The following is a 23,079-nucleotide window of genomic DNA, read 5'->3' as shown; positions in this document are numbered from 1 at the left end:
CATTGCAAACCTTGCCGCTCATTCTTCAAACCAGAGAAGCAAACAGTTCATATCTGGGTCTGAACTGACCTCGTCAAAAGTCAGGCTTTATTTAGAAAAAGATTTCCATTTCCTAGGGTAATATATCCAGCAGATATAATTTGGAATCTGCCCAGTCAGCATATCATGCATGATAGGCCCCAGGAGGCCCGTATGAAGGAGCATATAGAGGTCAATTGTCTTTCAGATACAGATACCGTATCAGGTATCGCTGGCTAAATAAAACACTTACCGCAGTACCGCAGTACTGATTAACGAAATTATACTTGCCAATCACGGGGTGTAGGTGAACAAGAGAAGGAGAGTCGGATTATGTTATACAAAATCCTACCTACACCACAATGATTAATAGGAGTACTTTTTACTAGACGTGAGAGGCTGACATGGAACTGTAGTCATTCAGAACCCACAGACTCAACTGTTCATGATCTAATAAAACCTGCTGCAATAGGAATGCAGTTTGTGAGTATCAATCCACGCTATCGTAAGGGTGAGTTAGCGAACAGCGCTATCTCCACAGATAATCTCCACGTCTGTGTGGAGACAGCCGGCTCTGCTCTTTACTGATGATCTTGAAAGCCCCCATGGAGGAGCACTTGGTCTAATTCTGAGGTGGGGTGTCAAAGCACCGAGGGAGATCCGCTCATCGGGTCGGTTCTCCACTAGATGAGGGGTCGAGTGCTGGGAGGGTGAGGAACTAAAAGAGACACCAAAAAGGAACTCTCCAGAACCTGTTTTATACTGTTAATTAGGACAGGCTTAACTCTACAGACCTTTGAATGACAAATGAGAGGTTAACGTATCCACCTTGAACATGATGCAAATTCTTTTAGAATTCGTTGGCAGTTGGAAAAGTTATGACTTAATACAAATGCAATTTCCAGTAATGCAATAAACATAGTTGTAAAGATGATGATCTTTGTATCTGAATGACTGCTGCAAAATAAACACGGCAACAAAACCTTTGTCCCCTTACAGCATCCAAATATGCACTTTTGTGAACTTTGCAAACATGCTTATGTCATTCAGTCCCTTGACAGTGTACTTATTTTCATCAGCACACAGGCTACATGCATTAACCTATATTAGAGAAACAATGTTATTCCTAATAAAACTAAAATAGCAAGACATTGTTTTGTGCATTAGGCCTAGTCATCAATCATTTGTCATACAAGTTGACACTTTTGTTTGGAATCTATCAATGTAATGTGCTTTTTGAGGTTTTAGTTTTGAGAGTTTTTAGTCTCCAACTGCGGCTAGACACTACTGACTGTAGCTTCAAGATTGGATCAATTTATTCCAAACATTTAACACATTTGTTTATTTCTGAATGAGCAACCAATTGTGTACTTGTGAAATTGTGTCAAAATAGCCTGGCATTCCATTTTAACAGTTTTTAGGAAAGGTTGGTTGCACTTTTCATCAGATATCCACTTTAAATCTGGCTTTATCCCTTGTTTATTTACTTTAATTGTTCCTCAGTGGGTGAGAGTGGGTGGGTAGTACCATAAAAATGACTTTGTAGATTATATCAAACTCTCTTACAGTCTTAATATGACTTTGTTTGGCAGTTTTTGACCACTGCAAAAATTAGATGTGAACACAAACTGATGGGACTTGAGGATCGAATGTCATAAACACATAACATGACATCTACTCCAGTTCTCCTACATGAAAGGAATAAGGCTACTAAAAGAAATAATCCAAATGCTGTGACAGATGCCTATTTTCAATGCCATTGCTATAGGATCCTTCTGTCCTCATGCAATCACAATTCTAAAGGTAGGCAGGCTATAGGTTCCTTCTTGAGTAGCTGATCTCCATCGCACTGTGGGGCCAGTAAGGGTAAGGGTGATATGAGATGCTAACTAAGAGAACAATCTAGAAGGAGAAAGACATTAAGGCAACAAGGTGAGTCAGCCATACTTCCCATTTAAGGGTAGGCGTTTCATCTGGCAAATTGTTCACAAAGTGAAGAGGCAAGGTCACTGATTCATTCACTTTGGCACTGGTAACGTTAGCACAATGCCTTTTCCACATGTCCTTTCTTTTTCAGCTGTTGTGAGGAAAATAAGAAGAGAGAAAAGCAAGGCCCCTTACCACAAAACTCTAGCAGTTGAAAACATAATTAGAGTACTGTACAAAAATGTAGAAATGTGGTCTGTGCATTAATCATGACCCCAGTATTAGGAAATCTTGTTTTTTTTATCAACAGGAATGTTGGGCTATTTTTGAGCTTTCAAACAGAATGTAAAATGACAACGTCAATAGTGACCTCACCTTGAAATGCGACTATACGTAATTTATGCACCACTCGTGTTACAGGAGAAGAGCTCCTTATGAAAGCAATGCTGGCAGGAATGTTTGTGCTTATGTGCACACATTCAGTCGGTTTCTGCTGTTTCCATTCCCTCTTTTCCTGAACTGTCTTTTTTTCTCTACATCACACAACTGGTTAGATGCATTACCACTTCAGCCAAGCTCAGAGAATGAACTGTGAAAACGGCTTTGAAGCTGATGGCCTATGACTCAGAGTTAGCTTCTGGACAAGTCTAAATCTCTCACAGACGCTCGAGCAAAAAGACTGTGAAATCTGCCTGTTTTAACGAAACGAATCATGAATGTTTTCTGTCTTAAACCTACTCCAGCACTCACTCTCCTACCTTCTCTACTTCACTCTCAGTCATAATCGGTCTCTCTTTTTCAGAGTCTCTCTGCATCTCTCTCCCACTCTCTCACACTTTCGCTCATTCCCACTCTCACTTTTCTCTCTCACACTCATATACACACACTCTCTCACACACGTTTTTGTCGCTTTTTTTGCATACAACACCTGTCTATATCCTGAATCAACAAACAAACCCTGTGTCTCTGTCTCACACATAGCTATTACGCACATAAACAAATGAACCCAGAGTCATATGCAGCTCATATGCACACATAAATGAATAACTGCTTGAGGAAAAAAGCTGGTAGTGTGACCACCAGTGTGGTCACGCCGCTTCATCGACACTGAGTCATTGTGCTCTAAAAGCCCCGGTCACACCCAGTTAGGAAAACATGACTATCCTCCTCTGCTTCTGCTGCTGTTGAGTATGACTGCTCAACTAAACACTGCAGTGTTACTGACATGTTCCAACCACTGTCACCCAGCCACTAAATGAGGGGACAAAACAAAATAACACACACGCACACACACACACACACACAAATGTTGCAGAGGAAAAATGATGGATGATGAAGAGATTAGATGGCTCGCAGTAAAACACTCTTGATGAATTACTCAGTACGGTTGCAGAGATGTGCCTGGACAGCAAAGGTCAATCCTACACACCACCTGGTAAGCAGTGCCACCGCAGGGATGCGCCACCGCGCATGTCCTCCAAAGAGGGATAGACAGAAGGGATATGCGGTAGATATTAAGGCGCCTCTGCATGGCGGAGAAATGGACAGACGAAAGAGGCTTAAATGGATGAGCCCTTGGGACTGCTGACAAAGGAAGTTCTCCTATGGGTGCCCTTGTTCGTGCATGTGCTCTGCTACCTGATGTTGACCTACTGTGAAGAGCTGGGCTTGGTTAGGGTGAAAGAGGGCAATGTAATCCTTTACAGAGAGGCAAGCGGTTCTTCCTTAGGCAAGAGGGGGAGAAAATCAATTCACTGAAGTGTTACTAATCTATTCTTTAGATTACAAAAAAGTATTTCGTAATGATCTGTTCATTTGGTTACAAGTAGAGAAAAAAGCCTATGGCAACTATAGCCCACACCTCATCAGCTTAAGCCGAGCAGTAGCCTATGCAGCATGTACTCCACAACTAATGACCGTCAATCTGTGCTCCACATATTAGGAGGGAATACTACAGGGGTATGCAGATGAATGCTGCTAATTTCATAAACATATTGAGAATATTCGTACTTAACCCACTTAGTTCTATCCCCTAAGACCCCACCCCTAATCACGTCCATTAATTACCCATGTGACTTAGTCCTCTCACTTAGGAAATAAAGGTTTTACAAGCAAGTTGTGAGACAATTATGACCATGGTTCAATTCACTCCCCCCGTAAAAGAAAAAAGAAATGTTCTCAACTATGGACTAATTGGATTAATGCATGGTTCTCCCCCCACCTTCTCCACCCTCCAAAAATGAGTGGAAGCTAATTAGTTTAGAAGGGCCAATTCTGAGGTTAGGGGGAAAGGGGGCTGAGTGCCTTTGATAAAATATAAGCTGCTACCTGTGAAATAACAAGCATTTTCATCTCATCGAGTCCTCAGAAATGGGGTAATGTATGCATCAGATGTCCTTCGCCCAGCATTCCTTTCATTAGTCCGACAATTACGTGGCTGCATTAGACGAAGGGAAAGTCAAACATGTACCACTCGTTTGCGTATTCCCTTGTACGCACAGGGGTCTGTTGTGCCACCCTAGCGAGCGGGGATTTTGCGTTGGACGTGTGGAGTGCTGACTGTGTGCCTGTGGGTGGGTAGGTGACATGCGGACACACACAGAGGAGAGTCTCAGAGCGCCGGGATAATGGTGCTTCAGTTGAGGCCACGGCCGACCATCCGCCATTTGCATTTTCTTGTCAATGGGGCTCTATTTGACTGGTCAAAGAGAGCAGAGTGCACTCATGAAATGCCAGTAAGCTCTACACAGGCCGGCACACTCTTCATTAAAAATCTTCAAAGCGGCCTTTTTTTTCGTTCAGGCTTCCCCACCTCTAAGGTTGCTCTCTTTTCTCTGCTTTGCACCCCTAAGTTTGCTTTTTGCTTAATTTAGTTCGCCACGTCATATCCATAGACAGGAGGCCATGCGTGTTGCAAATTTGAAAGAAGAACCAGTCTGTTATGCACCACCGTTGCGTCATAACATAAGCCAGCTTCACTTCACTGTCAGTACTATGTGGTTTCCACAAAGACATCAGAGTCTCGACAGCAAAGACAGATGACCACGTTTGTTTTCACGTCAGCAGAGCTGAAAGGCCAGAGAGCAATCTAATGAAGCCTCCAACACCTCTAATCAAAGGGAACACACTGGGGAGAATGCGTCGGCCCTTAGTCTCCCAGCACATTAGACAGACAGATCAGCCCGTCAGTCCACATTTACAGTTACAGATGAAAGATGACAACATTTAGACTCGCTTCAGGGTTTCTTTTTATTATTGTTGCATTCTTTTCTTCCAGCTAGATGCATCATTTTGCGATTTTCCTCCTAAAGAAGGTTGTCGATTTGCCCCCTCTGTTACCTCTGTGAAATATATGACTGTCATTGCAATGAGACTAATTTCCTGGTAATGTCCTAGTAACAATACCACTATGTTAGTGTAGTTTCCCAAACTCAGAGAAAAGGGACTCTTCTGTTTGTGGCCACTCTGGGTGGTTGGGGGCATTCCTGGGGCATTGATGGCGACCAGCAAGTCAAACTGTGCAGTTAGAGGAGATCAAGCTAAGTGAGTCATCCTGCAACCAGAACCTAGCAGGATGGGCAGCTCTGGTGGTCAAGGAGGGCCGGTAAAAAGTGTCTCCTGCCCAGGACTAAATGGCAGAGGAAGTGACGAGGAAGCTGGATGCACTGGGACACTAAAGCCCTTCATGGCCAGATGAGTCGCGCCGGCTCCACTTTCGGGTTTCAGGCTGAGGCACTCCAGTCTCTGTTTACCTGCTGATACAAGATGCTTGCCATCCACAAGGAAATGGCCCACCAAGTGTTTAATGGAGAAGTGATTCCGACGTTCTACTTCTAAGGCCAAGGGGTCTACATCCAAGGGGAATAATATCTAAGAGATCCCATGCCAATACAGGAACCAAAGGAAATCTAACCTGCTGCTTTAAGCCGCCATAGTGGTTCATTCATCATGTCCACTTTTACATCTAGGCCTTAATGGTAGCAAGGTAGAAACTTCATTAAGGGAAAAAAACACCTACCTGAGATTCAGTTACTAAACAGGAGGGCCTCCTTCGTTTCCTGATTTACTCTGACAGAAATGCTGCCATGGTTTATGCCAGGAAACTGCAAAGCGCTACAGCCAAGCACACTGAACTCGCTGATTCTGTGTTTTCAAAACTGTGCACTGCAAAAAGTTGGACTTTTGTTTTGCTGTTGTAGAAGTCAGTGATGGAAATCAGAAGAGGCTGCGTTTGCCTGCTGCAAGATGCATGATATCATTCACACTTGGTTATGAAGCAAATCATGAACAATGGATCAGATAACAAAGATTTGTCTTTTTGTTAAGTAGGTAGAGTAATGATGTCTAACCATGAAATCAGTAATGAGAACATCTACTTCCTAATGATCTTCATTTCAATGATAGATGAGACTCACAGGGGGAAGCTCTCTAGTCTAACTGTCAATTTTGAACTGAACTTGCTTCCTCTGATGTAATGTCATTTTCACACAACACTTCAGAGAAGGGGATAGAAGATTGTAATCGATACATTCTCTTTCTTCTTTGCTTTTTATGATCCTGTCCATACGTATGGGTTTACCGTGTTCATGCTTCTGCTGGATTCTGTAAATTCCCTGAGGTAATTAAGAATGCATTTGTTTCAACGCCAATAATCCTACAGACGGACTAGCTCCTCTGCTGGTGATACGCCTGAGATTAATACAGCAGAAAGACAACACCCCTCTCTCATAAGCCTGGCTTTGCACCGCAGGGAGTGAAAAAAGAGGAGGAGGAGGGGAAGGAGGAGGAGGAGAAAAGAGCTATGATAAAGTAAAGAGAGAGGCTTGGAGAAAGAAAGAAAAGCTGCTTATACCACACCCCTACTAACCTATTCATGCCCCCCCACCTCCCAAAACACTGGCGAGAAGTGTCCACCACTGAGTAACTCTCCAGTGGACCACACATGAACACACAAAGAAAAGTATGTGTGTGTGTGTGTGTGTGTGTGTATATGTGTGTGTGTGTGTGTGTGTGTGTGTGTTGAGCAACGCATAACTGTCCTGGGGTGTTTTCTGTGTAGCCTGTGTGTGTGTGTAAGTGAGAGTCCATAGAGATCCAAGCACAAGTCAAGGTGGGGGTTGACACGTGGGAGTTTATGTGGAAAGAGGAGGAGGGTGTTTGCAGGCTGTACAAGGCTGTACAAGAGACACAATTCACCAGTCTGGGTTTACAGAAAAAACAGACGACAGGACAGTTATTTTCTATTTCGTCCATATATTTATTCAATTATTTGTCTATTTCACCATATCTTTATTGGATGTGTCTTGGGGGAGGAGACACTGTTTGTTATATACCCAGGGGGTAGTTTGTGTGTGTGTGTGTGTGTGTGTGTGTGTGTGTGTGTGTGTGTGTGTGTAACTTGTGGAGGGCTAATGCACCTGCGCAAGCACCCTGTTTGGGGTGGTGGATGGGGGGCCGGGGTGAACATGTATAATCCAGATAGACCGCAAGCCAACTGCTGATAATCTGATCATGTGTGAAATGCTGAGACGTGGGACCCATCTAGAAGATCTGAGCTAATCCATACACATGCATGCGTGCGCACACACACACACCCACACACACCCACACACACCTACACACACCTACACACACACAAACACACACACACAAACACACACACACACACACACAAACACACACACACACGCACGCACGCACGAACACACACATGGACAACTCCCCCCTGGCTCTATAACATTAAACATAGTGTCTTCTGTCCCTCAGGCAAGCTCTCACATGCCGCCTAATGACAGACTACAACACCTGCGACAGTATCACATTAGCGAGATCAAAATCACGGGCGGTGCAGACAAGGATTTAAAATTTAATTTCTGTGTAGGCTAATGGATGTGCTACTGCTACCTCCAGCACGTTGGACACTGGTGGACCATAAAACACATTAACCGCATCAAACACGTGCTCTCTCACAGACCACTCGGAGAAGCCTTTCACAGACTACGATCTGAATAAGCCACATACACACAAGACTAAAGGGCTACGATAGAATTAGGCCTTCTAGGTAATATCACAAATTCATAACCATGGCATGGGGAGAGGCTTCATTCTGCAGGACCACATTTGACTTTAGATAGATAGATAGATAGATAGATAGATAGATAGATACTTTATTGATCCCCAGGGGAAATTCAAGGAAATTATGCATTCTACAAGGGAAATCACTGCTGCAGCTTCCTAATACACCAGGCTAACTAGGCTATAGCTGGACAGCAACAGAAATGTGGGTGTGAGAAAAGAAAACAACATGGCCTTGAGGGCTAGTGCTTTTGCTTTGTCCTCTTTGTCACAATTAGTGTCAAAAGTGACACAGTAATCACAGCAGCACATCTTGTGCTGATGAATACATGAAATTGCCTGTCTTGTATCCACCTTTATTCCTGAGCCAAACATTGGCGTTACCATGACCACGTACCATGAGTTTTCTGAAATCTGGTTTGGTTGCGTTGTATTGATTTTAATCTGATGGTACAGTACTGTAGGCAGTGCCTGACATATCCCAAGCCATGTAAAATGGGCTTTTTTTTTCTTTTTTCTGTCAGTCATATATTATATAGAAAATCCCTATTGAGTGCAGAATTGTCAAAATTTCGCCTGCTGAGACTGCAGTTCTTATGCCAATAGCATGGACGGAAGATGAAAACCGGACGGAAGAAGTGTTTCATGAATATGGTGGATAAGTACAGTAGATAGAAAAGTCTAGATCTGATGAAGAACACTGTACAGAACTAGATATAGAAAGCTGTGTTCAAACTAAAAGAGAAAGAGTGAAACTGAAAATATTTCCCTTTCGGCTCAGAAAATCATTTGAAGTGCTACATTTTCTAGAGCCATGAAATGAGAACAAATAATATAACAGGCATGGTGCATTTATCACAGAGGCTAGCATTGATTTATTTTCTTGTCTCAATTCCAGGAACAGGCCTATGTAAATTCAGAGAGAATGAGAGCGAATGAGGGGGTGGGGTGTGGATGTACACTGGACTGAAGGACATCTCGACTCTTCCCTTGAACACGTCAGTAGTGTGAGGAGCCATGAGCCCGTGGGAGGACAGAGGAGGCTCTGGTGGCCTTGCATTCCACAACATGCTCACACACACACACACACACACACACACACAGACACACACACAGACACACACACACACAGACACACACACAGACACACAGACACACACAGACACAGACACACCCCCCCCCACACACACACACACACACAGACACACAGATACACACACACACAAGGACATGCCTGTGTACACACTCTCACACACAATGCCTTCCCTTTTTCAGTTCACAGCATGGTTAACAAGCATCTAGCCTACCTCCACATGACTGAGGCGAAATGCATTCATTTTTAGACGCCCATAAATAGTCCACTGGGGCTGTGGAGGCGCAAATGCATAGGCTACGATTTTTAATTGTGCTTCGCCCTCTAGCCACTGCAAGAGTTCCAGGAGTTAGCTTGACCCTGGCAGTACATGCCTTTTGTGCACCTACTGACTTGACAGAGAATGCTGTAACATGCAGCGATGATGAGACGACGTGGTAAAGAGCAGGCAACCTCTGCATGTTCTTCCTGTGACCTTTGAGAAAATGTATCTTAACAACGCGGCAGACAGAGACGGGAATGACAGCTAATGTTGACCTTTGCATGTTTTAATGAGTCTTCCGACCACTTCGTAGTGAGTGGATCCTCTTTATTGTGTGGCTGCCGTGAATATGGCATGGGGGTTGGGGAGTCTAATGGCAGACCTCTTTCCGGGGCAAACAGCATTTGATCAAAACGACTGGTAGCGTTTCAGAACTAGCTTTATACCCGGCAATATAGGCTAACAGCCTTAATTAAGGACTGTTGGGACCCTGAAAGACCATTATTTGGACCAATTCATTAGTGGTCAAGATGGAGACTCAGGTGTTAAGACTACAACTGCCGTTGTGGATGTCTACGCTTTCAGAGTATTCTGTTACTGCCTGCACCTTTGCTTATGATTAGCAAATTGCACAAACTGTTAAGTCAGCAGCCATTACTGAATATCCATTACAGTCTGAGACAGTAGAAGAGAGACGGCAAATGGCTATAATTCCTCAGTCCAGTGTGAGTGTGTTATCTTGATAACATGGTCTTGTTGTGAAGAATCTTTGCCATGTCCGTGAGTCAAACATGGGCTTTCTATTTCCAGCCGTTGCGTTTTATTGATTTTGATGTGATGGTAGACAGTGCCTGACGCACTCTAAGCTATGTAAAAGTAAACTTACATTTTTTTCTCTCAGTCATATAGGCTACTATATAAAATATCCATATAGAGAGCAGAATTGTCTATATTTCGAAAGAAATATAAGTTGAGGAATATTCTAGTTAGCCTACTGAGACTAATTATTATGTAAATAGAGTGCACAGAAGATGAAAACTGGACGGAGGTAGGGTTTCACAAATAAGGTGGATGGAGAAACAGCTGAAAGACTACAGCTAAAATATATTTCTATATTTGTCTCAAATACGTTGCAGCTGGATTCAGTCAGTGTCATCAGTGCGGATAAATGTAATTTGCATTTCTCCTCTCCAGCTACGCGGTGGCCTTTGTCAACTGAAAGACGCCGTTACAAAGGCCACACCACTCCCTGAGGTATTCCATTAACAAGCCGGAGGAGGCTTCAGATGACAGGAAGCAGGAAAACAAGGCTGAGCATGGCTGAGTAACCCAGAGCTGACGGGAAATGTGTGTGTGTACATGTATGTGTGTGTGTGTGTGTGTGTGTGTGTGTGTGTGTGTGTGTGTGTAAGTGTGTGTGTACATGTATGTGTGTGTGTGTGTGTGTGTGTGTGTGTACATGTATGTGTGTGTGTGTGTGTGTGAGTGTGTATTGATTGGTTGGCTCACCACCACATGCAATCTTAAATGTCCCACCCATTACAATTAAGCTCTACCTGCTTAATGGTAATAGACTACAATGGAATATGAATGTGTGCATGTGCGCATGAAAAACAGAGAGCCACAGACAGAGAGGGGGGGGGTACGGTGGGGTGGGGGGGGTGGTGAGGGACCATAAAAAGAGAAAGAAAAAGTGAAGGCAGAGGGAGATGGATATATGACAATTAGCGGACTAGCAGGGGAGAGATGTAAGCAGATAGGGAGGCTGAGAAGCAGGAGTCAGCAAGAGAGAGAGGGACTGATAGGGATAGCTGGGGTCTCCGAGAGGTCAGCAGAGAGCTTAGGCCATGAGTCTATCCCTAAATAAACCCGCAGGCCTCTCCCTCTCTCTACCCTCTCACTGCTGGCGATTAGACTCTCTGATCCGGTGGCGAATCCGTGGGTATCTGTAACGGTATACAGGCTGCCAATTAGTGACCCCACCTGTTGCCCTGGTTCAGAGCTGCAGGCAACTGCAAGGGAGTGGTGTGGTGGTGGTGGTGGTGGTGGGTAGGTGTCACTTTCGCCCCACAGCTTGGCCAGGCATAAACACACCCCGCCTTGGGAGATTCAGCAAGTTGTGACCTCTACAATATGGACAAACCAACATGGGAAGGGCCATTTATTGGGTGTTACCATTCTATTTCGGCTCTCTGACTTCAAGGGGTCATTTGAGCTAAACCTGACCTTTATAGTGTTTAAAATGATGAAAATAAACTGTGTTTTCATTTTCCACGCATTCCTCCACAATTATTACAGTTTGCAACTTAAATATAGCGCTAAGCCTCTGTGTGAACTCAATGTGAAATGAACATCCAAGCCCATACTTTTCTGCAATTACCATTATATTGTCTGCACTGTCAGGCTGTGCATTTTACAGCATGTCATAGTCAACGTTTTGACGTCTGCAACACATCATATTTAGGTCTGTCTTTGTCCCTATTCATTCCTTTACTGTAGATTAATTTGGGATCAGAGCTTACATGTACGTGGACTAGGTGAGGACACCTTTTAGCTAATGACAGTCTAGAAGTGCATGATAAAACTATTTACTTTGCAGTGCTGCAGTAACAGCTCTTCTTCTTGCTTTGCACTTAATGAGGAGTTAACATTGAGATTTATTGTGCAAGACAACACCAGGCTGTTGTAGGGGTTATTTTTACAGTGCATCTGTTTGCTTGCGGTGTTGGACATAAATCTTGACTACACACGCACGTTAACACAGTATATTTATTAAATACTAAACTGCTAGGCATTTCACTCTATATTCATCAGCTTGGGATTAAGAAAAATAGCTGCTGAATACAAAAGCTAACTTTGAAATACATACGTACTTATGTATAATATGTAATAGGAGTAGTATCATCGCATTGTAAAAATATATTCTATTTATTTATGAAAAATACTGTCCATGGAAATGTAACAATATGGATATGATTTAAGTAGCAACATGCACTATACAATAGCATGTACTGCATAGAAACATTGAAACTCCTGTCCTTTACCTAACTCTGTAGAAAGGACAGTACTACTTTCTTATGCTTGCCATTCATTTGAGGTTGGCTTCTAGCAACTACAAAGTTTTGCAAGAACTTTTTCCCTCCATTTGCACTGAGGCAAAAAAAAAAGAGTGTGCTCATTTTTTCCTGGGCAATAGGCTTAACATTCACAAGAGCTATTTTATTATGGTTATTATTGCTACTCTCAGAGAAGGAAGGAGTGGAAATGACTCCATCCGTGCTGTCAGTCAGTCTGGCGGCTGAGAATAAGTAATCCATAAATGTCACAGTTTGGCCACTATGCAAGAGCTGTTAGTACATTACCTTACGCCGAGACTAATAAAGACTTCATATCGACCCACGCTTGAGCTTTCAAATGACATCCCAAGCCTATCTTTGCCGAGTCTTGCTCTCAGAGACTGGACATTTTTCAGGAGGCACTCGTGCTTGCTCTGTCTTTGTTTCATAAAGCAGCAGTAACCATATTGAGGCTGGAAGAGTAAGGACATAGCTCTATAAACTGTATTATAGAGGAAAAAATCAACAGCCACCAGAGCAAAAACTTAGATGGAAATTTATGAAGCCTACAGCTATGAACTGGTGGACAAAATCGTCTTGGGCACAACGTGAGCGGAGAGGACCTACTGGAGTATGCAAGATTCCACGGTCATAACCCCTCCACCCTCCCACATTGCAGGAGCACATTCAATTCTGCAGTCACATGATGAACTGGTGCTCCTTTTGACAACACAGCCTCCTGACTGGAACGACGCAGGTCTGGCCTGTGCCACTGGTCGTGGGGAGGGAACTAGCACCGAACACTGCCTGCTATTCATGACAGTGACACTCAGGCCTCGAGACAGCCTAACCAACCCAGCCACCCAGCCATGGCCCCACCCCAACCCGTCGCCTATCAGGGACTTAAAGGTTGCTGCCTAATTAGACGAGGCTGCTGATTTCAAAGGGCCAATTAAAGATCCTCTCTCTGCTCATTACCAGGTCTCGCTTTTGCAGCACCAGCTGTGGCCTCCCAGTCTTTGGCCGCCGAATCCCAAGGCCCTCGGCAATGGCAGCCATTAGGGTTCAGAGGGAAGAGGAGGGGTGGGGTGGGGTAGGAGTTTAGCCACCATAGGGTGAGGACATGCCTCATTATTGCTCAAGTATAAAGGTTAAACAAAGGGTACATGCGTGTGTGTGTGTGTGTGTTTGTGTGTGTGTGCCCACATGTATCTATGGAGAAGATAAAATAAGGACTTCAAGTGATCAATCTTATGACTGGAGACAAAGACAGGGAGAAAGGCAAAGGAAGAGGAGGGAGGGAGAGAGGGAGAAAGAAAGAGAGGGGGAGGGAGAGAGAGAGAGATTTCTGTTCTGCATACACAGTAGAAGGAAAGTTCTGGAGCGGGGGCTGGGGGTGTCAGCTCTATTTAAAATCCTCGGAGAGTGTGGTAGGATATGCCAGTGGGAAATGATTGCTTTGGGCTTCTAAAATCAGCTGATGGTACCGAAAGCTTGTGCATTCTCTCGCTCTTCAGGAACTGACAACACCCTTTTGTAAGACAATCCAGTAACAGTATCTAAGCCAAGTTAAAATTAGTTTATTTCGGACGATAAAAACATGCAGAGTATAATTTGGAGATCTGGCTAGTCTTGAAAGATCACCACCCACTCAATTCAATTTCCAGGTCAAGATTTACTTCAGTGTTTCGTGAAGTCAAAAGCCAACAAGCAATGCTGAAAATAAAGTGGAGAAAACAATTAAGGAATGTTGTTTTGTGGGGTTTGTGAGTTCCCCTCTCTCTCCCTCTCCCTCTTTCTAAATCACTTTCTCAGGTTCCATCATGTCTTACAGGAGCAGGCCTGGGGGCTGGGTGCAATGAGGGGAAATGGAGCAGAATTCAATATGAACGGAGAGGCAGGGATTAACCGCATATCTCTAACAGCCTTGCCGGGAGCCCAGGTGAAATCTGTTTTTGGTTTCACAGTCCTCCTCCGCATTACATAATGCATATCCACTGTACCAGACAGACAGTTGTGGATTACAAAGCAGGAGCTCAACAGAACAGCGTTATCATGCGAGGAACAAGATGAGTGCAGTCCCCAGTGAATATTTGCCTTATGCTGCCAACCAAGGAGCAAATCTTTTCCTGAGACGCATGCGGCGTTGCAGACAAGTCGGGGGTCAGATATTTCTTAGTCGGAATCTCCCAATTTTGTTCCAGACAAACTCGTAGGTCAAGAATTCAGAACTCCTAGTCGGAGTTCCTATGTCTAAACTTGAGGCAAGTAGATCTGCCCAACTTTAAAGACGGAACAGAAATCTAACCTCCGATTTCTGAGTTGTCTGGAATGTAGCAGCAGTCCTCAGCTTTGGCCTAGAGCCAGGTCAGTGTGCTGTGCTGTGCCAGGTGCATTTGCCTATAAGCAACAACAGTCGTGTTATCAGTTGCTGCAATCAGATGAAGCACTAACAGAAGAGCAACCGACAACAGCGACCAATAAAACAAACTAAAAAATGTTCTCAGGGAAGTGGCGTCTACAACTCACCAACTCACCTTCAGCACTATCTACCTCTCCTCCTCCTCCTCCTTTCTCTCTCTTACCCAATGTTTCTCCCTCCCTAAGGTTAGCTTCTGTTTTCTCTCTCAAGGACTGGGAAAAGTGAAGTCACATGGACCAAATGAAGTCTGGCATGTTTGGGAGGGGAGGGCGGGGTGAGGCTGTGGCGCAGACCCTGGTTCAGGAATGAGGGAGCTGCCGAGCTCATCAAAGCCCCTGCTCCCCAACAGTGGCCTGGCGCTTAAGCCCCAGTCAGCGCTTCATTGTTTTTTTCAATGACCCGGCTATTGGGACCCCTGCCGCGGCGCAGGCCAACATTCCCCCCTGCATGTTTGCTCAGTCCAGGGTGTGGCCCTCTACAGCAGATTACGCCCAAAGAATGCTGGCAAGCTCCCGTCCTCCGCACACCCACGCCCACACACACACTTGTTTAAAAACACACACACACACACACACACACACACACACACACACACACACACACACACACACACACTGACTTTCTTTCTTTTTTTAAGGTGTGGTAGTGCCAGAGATCTGAGGAGAGCTTACTGTGGAAGCATTCATGCAAAAAATAAAGTAGCATTGTAGTAAGTGAATGACTAGATGAGACCTAGGCCTAATTCTCACAGGAGATTTTATTAAGGCCAAAATAAAAGATCACGTGAGAGAGGAAAGTTTCTACCGAGTGTTGAAACTAATTGCAGACAGGCATGCGACATCTGTTTAGAGTGCATGTCCCTGAGCCCTGAGACGAAAGGAGAGAGTGGGGAACCACAACACAGAGCTCCCTAATCAGACTCCAGCTATGTCGACTGACCGATGAGAATCCCAGATAAGACTGGAGCGGTCTAAGGACACCATCATTTGTTTGCCCAGTGTTGAATGAAAACAAGGCCCGTGTAGGCCAGGATCCTCGCAGAATAGTACAGTAACTGCACAGCAGAGAAGGAGAGAGCAGGTCATTTAAATGCCTACTGATTCCCTATCTTCCACAAGCCCACTGTGATGACAGTGATACTGACGACACTGATGACAATGATGATGATGATGATGATGATGATGATGGCGATGATGAGTTCTCTGACTGAGTGGACCTTGGTCTCTTTGCTTTTCCCTAATTCTCCATCAGGATCTCTGTAATTGCCTTCAGCGCAGCCCAAGCTTCCCGTCTAGCTGTGCATGCTGTGCACCTGGCGCTCCCAGCCCCCAGACCACTTTGATTCGTTCTCTCCTCCCCCCGCTCCCTAAACCGCCTCGATGTTTACAGAAGCTTGTTGTTCCTACCTTTGATAACGTTTAGCTAAGGCGTTCTCACTGTGCTGTCAGATATGGTGCCAAAAAAACACCCCCTGAAATTTGGCGTCCATTACTGAAATAACACAGATGAACACAACTGAAAACAAATGTCTTGTGCAGTCCAATTCTCTAAGGCATTGACGACAAGAATCTGTAGAAAAGTCAGCTGTAGTGCTATGTAATATTTGTGTTGGACAGACTTTAATCCAGTGGGTATTTTGGCATTCAACATTCTAGGAAATTCTGAAAATGAATTCTGAAAATGTCGAATAATAAACAATTCTAGAGGTTTGTGGGTGTGTTTGTGTGCATGTGCGAGTGTACAACCAGAGGGGCTGTCAAAGGTTCTATCAACATGTGTGTCATCACACAGATAGCAAGGAGGAGCACAGATGATTCTCCCAGAGTGACTTTTACTCAGCCCTCATCGGCTGTTTCCTTGATGCTCGTGTGCACTGACAGATGTTGACTGTTGATAGGGCAATCACACCACGCGTGTCAGCAACAGACAGCGCTCGAGTGGTGGAGGGAGGGAGGGAGAGAGAGAGAGAGGGAGGGGAAAGGAGGGGGAGGAGAGGAAAAAACACTCTGACAACAACAGGCCATTCACTAGTAGGCACTGTGACATCATCACATGACTGTGGCATTTGTATATTTTCAGCGCTCCCCTCCCCCAAAGCCTCAATCTGTCCCTGTTGGATGCTGCTGCATAGTCAGGGTGGCACAGAGACAGCTTCTCCAGCACAAACAACAGTAACCTTTCAAGTGTTCTGGTCTGATGTTCAGACACCGGTATTCATCATATTTGATAACATAAACGTGGGAATCAATGGGGAACATGGCCTGCCTCTTGGCAGACTCTGTCATGAGACACTGGCATCTCGTTCTGCTTCTAAGACTCTCGACTTGGTTCTAGTCTTTCTACTTTCTATAACTACATAATTGCTTCTCAAAACAACAACAAATGAGAATCTTGCCTGTAGCAAAATTCACAACAGATGTGTCACGCCACCTCATCCCACAAATACTGCAGATCTGCAACCTTTTTTTCCATACAGTAAACAAGCACCTGCATTCAAAGAGGACACAGCGGCCTTACACACGCGAGACTCTTCCTGGACGCCTCACAAATGCTGAGAGCAGCAAGCATGCATGCCCTCCGCGAAACAAATGGGGCCACTGACAAGATTCATTTGCCTCTAATGCGCAGCACGCTGGCCTGAATGAGAACACAAGCCACCCTTTTGTTTGAACGGTTGCAGGTCAATGCGGTTGCTGTTTCCTTGTTGGGTCGCGTGGTCCAGACCGTCGGCTCGCCACCCTACTGTCCCCGCCGCCGCTCTATCGCCCGTCAGGATAAGTATCTGGTGATTGCACTGTGCCATTAGCCTGGAAATCTAGACGCACCCTAGCGGCAGCAAATTACTTTTGCTTCCAGGGCTAGTCTAGCAACTCTCCGTTGGCTTGTGAGCTCGAAAAATTAAACTTCTATCAGGCCAATCAAATCGTGTATAGAGTCGTTAGGCGGGCTTAACATAATGATTGATGGCAGAGTTGCAACGGTTTGGCTTGAATTCCTTGCTACTTGAAAACAAAGAAGATGGATGTTGCTGTTGGCCAACAGTGTGACATGAGTTAAGCTTGTTAAGATGGCAAAAGTTTGAACTAGCCAACTAGCTCTGCTGGTGGGAAAACGCATGGGACTCAGCGCTGTCCTATTGCGTGCAGAGGGAATTTGAAAGACAACCGATTGTCCCGCCCCTCGGACTGAGCACTGCGAACGGTGAGTGCCCAGACCCTACATTTTAATGTGGGTCTGGCTCATCGGGCTACTGTGCCATGGGATGGCCAGAGGCCGAGGGCTGCTCCCGGGACAGTTACTGTACTCAAGGGGCTCCTACGGGAGCCTGGCTAGCCGGTAGAATGTTATCAGCAAAGAGCTGACATCTCCAGGCAGAGTGGTGAGCAGAATCCCTCACTCAGCCCCCCTGTACCTGTGTGCAATCATCCACTGACACTGAAGAATAGTGAGGCGCTAAGAGTTTAATCTCGCAATCACTGCTTTGTTACTTTGTACAGTTACACAAGATGACACATTGGCAGTAGACAGACCTGGGCCTTGAGTGGGCGTACAACTGGTAGTCTCCATCAAGCCTGACATGGACTGTTGTTCACTCAAATGCCTTCCTCGTTTTAAAGCGACCTTTTTTTCCAAGTACAGAAAAATGTCACTACTCAACAAGGAACAAGAGGCGTTGTTGATTGACTGGTGGGTATGGGTACTTTTTGTTTTTCAAAGTAGTTCACTTAAGTTTTAACAAGTAGCCTGGAAAAAGCAAGTCTAAAAGTGGGAAACATTCAGATCCCCAAGAGGCCTTCTCTGCCATGTCAATGATGTCATGACCAGACATTTCAGACTCATTTGATTTGGCATAATGAGACCTCTGGTTTGCAGGTGGCTTTGATTTGCTGTACATAGACAAAATCAGCCTAAAATGCTGAGCAACACCAACAAGTAAAGTCTACGCTGAAGTGTCTGCTGTCTACTGGACCATGCACCCCTGACAGATACAATGGTTCATGTCAAAAGCGCTCCCAAATTGATCCCAATTGGAGGCAGCTGTTAACCCATTAAGCCGTCAACGGCTCTGACGGACCTAGGCAGCCGTAATAAAGCATCAGTCAATCTTTACCCGCTGGTGGTGCGGTAATTTGGCCCCGGGTAGCCTCCGCGATGTACACACTGGGACTCAGACGGAGGAATAACATGAGAGTTGCCAAGGAAGCAGCTGATCGTCCCTTCTGTGCCACTGAGTCACATAAATGCTGAGCCGCATTGCCAAAATATTGGGAGGTTCACGGTGAGAACAAATTTTCAGGATGAATGGGGGAGGAAGGTCATGTGGGCCAGCCTGTGGGCAAGCTCGGGATTGTTGATCTTTAACGGTCAGCAATCTGATGGAGTCATGCAGTTTGCCAAAGCCATTCAACTGGGGGAAGGTGGTCTGAAGCATGTGGCATAGTGCAGAATGAATGGAGATGTGTGCATTTTGTGGGTTAAACCAGAGCGGTATAAAAAACCGAGTGGTGACACTCCCATAAGAGACCTTGGAAAAAGACAGCATCGCTTTTCCATGCCAGTTTCCAGGTTATGGAGACAGTTTTGGAACTGAAAACTGCCAATCACTTGGTCAGTAGCCAATGAGGTATTAGATTACGCCCTCCAGCATCCAGAAATACATCCCACCCTCCTGCAAAACAGCCATTCAGCACAGGTTTTTTGGAACTATTGATCGTGTGGCGGTGACATAAAAGAGTGTCGCAACTCTCTCTTTCTATGGCTCTGGGTTAAGCAGTACACCTCTGTGGAATCGGTATGGCAGAAAACAGTTTCCCGCTTGCATAGTACTCTGTTTGCAATCTTCTTATATCACAAATTGTAACACATAGTAATAGTCCAATTGGATCCAGCTGTATCTACCAGACATGTGACCTTGACTAATTTACTGTATATGATGAACGAAGCAGCTCTGTGAGCTGGCGATGGTAGTTTCGAAAAGCTGAGATAGCTGCTTACGCAAATGTGAAAGCTAAGCACTGCCTTAAGTCCATTGTTCCAAAGAGATAGTTGGTACCTGTTCTCGTTTCACTGGTCATTTGTCACTGTCATGAGAAACAGTGTTTCCAGGATTTCCATGCCGCATAAAAAAACCACATACAGCTCAGTGTATTCTTCCATATGTGATAGCAATCTGTTATTTCCCGTGATCTATATATAATTTTATTTTTTCCCTGAACACAGAATATTGTACACCTTTGAGATTTAAGGGGAAAAAAACTGGCTGAGCTTAAAATGGCATCACTGACCTCAAAGCTTTGTCAGAAATAATAAAATGAGGCTATTGCACCTAGAGGCAGCAGACATAAACTGAGACTGTCAGCGGAGAGAAAATACTTAGAGAATTGCCAAAGACGACTTGGACCCAATTCAAAACACATACATTTCCAAACCTAGTTCAAACGGGAAAGCCACATTTAGGCTGTTGCTATATAACGGCAAGCATTCTAAACGTGTGGCATTCATAGACAGCACATTATAAACAACTCTCAGCCATCATCAGGAGAAATTAGGCCTATCATATTCAAACAAATTATCTTGGCCTAATTGAATTAGCATCCATTACATACAGGCTCTCGTTACTGTTGTTGCTCTGAGGAGCTTAAAGGGCCTGACATTTATGCACACTTGTTCCAGGAATAGCAGCATTCGTGACGTCTCAGTGAACTCACCAGATGTTGGTGACCACCAGTATAATTGATGGACGTGGCATGGTAACCTAAGAGAGAAAACATATAAACCTGCCAGCGCAGAGTGGCAGCAGGGGTAGAAGGTGGGGGGAGGGGTGGTAGATGGGCGGGGGAGGGGTGGTAGATGGGCGGGGGAGAGAGAATGTGGGAGTAGGCTCTGATCTTTGAGGCGACAGGTCAACTCCGTTTGACAACTCTCTGCAGCTCTGAGGCACAGGGCCACAGAGCTGACACACACACTCTAATTTGAGGGCACGTCACTGACACAAAACCTCCACGTCTAACATCTCCAAAACAAAATGGATCCTTGAGATGTTTACATGGGAATGCCAGACTCACTCCTCTAAGGCACCAAATATAGCCATAGCCCACGTGGTATACAGAACTGCGTGCCACAAAGAGTTGACAGAAAATTACTGCACGCTGTTTAGTCCCGCTGCACTGCAAACAAAAGCACTCATTTCACTTGCATTAGCAAATGTGTCTTTTGCAACTGATCTTTGCCTTTTGATTGATTGAAACACTAATGTCTTCGGCTGTGCAATGTGTGACAGTTCTTAATTAAAAACTAACCAGAGGGAGAAAACCTAATACTTTTTACAGTGACAGAGACCCTGCATTACCCAAACATATCAAATAGCACATCAAAGGGACATGCATGCTGCTCCCTGCACAGCTAGGGTCAAGAAACAAGCATGAGAAGCACACGCAAGAGCAAGTACCATGGACCAGCTCTGAACCTGGCCAGTGCCTCCAACCCCTGCCCTGCGCTGGGCTCCGCGGCTCTTACCTTTAGCGAGTCGAAGCAGGCGATCACCCTCCCGTTCTCCACCTGGCAGCTCTTGGGCGGGTGGGCGAATTTGCATTCCTCGTCACTGCGCGAGCAGGTCCCCCTTTGAAACTGACGGCACACTTCCAGGGTCAGCCATTTTGTGTCTCGTATCGAGGCGATGTTCAAAGCCATAGCAAATAGCTGGAGTGTGGCAAAGGCTAGCAGTCACTTTTAAGACAAGGTGCCAAGGTGCCAAGAGGACAGAGGTGGGGTATTTTGTGTGTGGGTGTGTGTATGTGTGTATGGGGGAGGGTTAAACAAAAATAGACAATCTAAAAAAGCACGTCACATAGAGTTTGTCCAAACACGTTGCTGATGCCAAAATACGTCTGCTGTTTTGTCTGTGTTTGTTTGTCTGAGTTTTCGAGCAAAGCTGCGCCTCCGGAGAGAGAAAGGGAGTGAAGGTGGTGTCACGGCTTACGAGCCTCCGTGGCAGCACGCACGACAGCCGCTTGGAGCAGAGCTGTCAATCACAGCGACGACACTCATCCGTCACTCGGTCCCAGGTGCAGGCCGCTAGCAGGACAGAGGGGACATGCTCACGGCGTGGACTGAGAGAGACCGTCCTTCCACCCGTCGCCCGAGCCTTCCTGAAATGTTCCTTTTCTGTGAGGGGGGAGGAGGAGGAGGAGGAGGAGGAGGAATGGAGGTGGGGTTGTGGGAGGGGTGGACACGGGGGAGTTGACTCACGCTATTTTCAGGCAATCGTTCTCCTTCAAGGGAGTAATAAGTATTCTGTGCGTGGGGAGAGAAGGGGGGTGGAACTGTGGCGGCGCTGATGACCGGGCTGCTCTCCTCGCTCTCTGTGCTTTGGCAAGGCCGCCGTCGGATTCTCTGGCAGGGCTGTCGAGATGTTTTCCACCCTGGTTTTGTCTCATGCGTAGAGTCGCTTGGTGGGGTGACTTGGTGGCGTGCAAACACACACACACACAAACACACGGAGAGAGGACAGGAGGTCTGGAGGGTGAGCTAGTCTCTGTTGAAAAAAGCACGGCGGATAAACAGCGAGCAAGCTTCAAGTAGGGACGTCATCAGACAAGGCACTTTCTGTCAAGGATCTGTGAAGGACAGAGAAGAAAAAATAACATGGTTGGTTTTAGCTGAATGATAAATCATTGTCAATAAAAACATTACGGTATCCATCTGAGAAACTCGAGCACATAATCACACTTACATCACTCTCAAAGACTGATCCTACTTGATGACTAACTATTCAGTTGGAAATAGAGCCTCAAGCTACAATTTTACCATACCGTCTCCTTTTAGGGCTCTAGTGGTAAGTATATATAGTATAAACATATATTTACACACACACACACACACACACACACACACACACACATACACTCTCTATAGTGTAGCCTACTGTATATCTGCATCTTATGCCCTATGTCTGACTTACTGTATGTTCTACAGTATACATAGCTAAATATAACCGTAGCTTAAATGTCCTAACCCCTGTCAAGTCAAACATGGGTGATGGGCGCTCAGAAATCATAAATTCTGCTGGACAGGAAATGGAGAGAGGTCCCAACGGGTTCCCAGTGGACAGTTAAAGCACAGTGTGTGGGAGGCACAGCGTGCCCCCTCCACCCGTCTCTGCCCTTCCTAAACCCTGTGCCCATCTCCCCCAGCACCCCCCCCCCCCTTCCCAACCCCATCGACTAAT

General features: G+C 45.4%; 1 protein-coding gene across 10 annotated transcripts in view; it reads right to left on the bottom strand.

Moving 5' to 3' along the window:
- mbnl2 (muscleblind-like splicing regulator 2) overlaps positions 1 to 23,079 on the bottom strand; it is a 57,309-nt gene that overhangs the window by 20,516 nt on the left and 13,714 nt on the right. For all 10 annotated transcript variants that reach the window (XM_076303578.1, XM_076303579.1, XM_076303576.1 and 7 more), the window contains exon 2: positions 21,369 to 22,468. In XM_076303578.1, coding sequence (XP_076159693.1) covers positions 21,369 to 21,542 — 174 coding nt within the window. In that variant the 5' untranslated portion in view covers positions 21,543 to 22,468. The remainder of the gene's footprint in view (positions 1 to 21,368; positions 22,469 to 23,079) is intronic.

This window comes from Alosa pseudoharengus, unplaced genomic scaffold, assembly GCF_046254945.1.
Source record: "Alosa pseudoharengus isolate Yale_2024_CS ecotype anadromous, Long Island Sound unplaced genomic scaffold, YU_APseudo_1.1 YU_APseudo_1.1_scf_24, whole genome shotgun sequence".
NCBI classification, from domain to species: domain Eukaryota; kingdom Metazoa; phylum Chordata; class Actinopteri; order Clupeiformes; family Clupeidae; genus Alosa; species Alosa pseudoharengus.
This window is presented reverse-complemented; position numbering and strand designations above follow the sequence as displayed.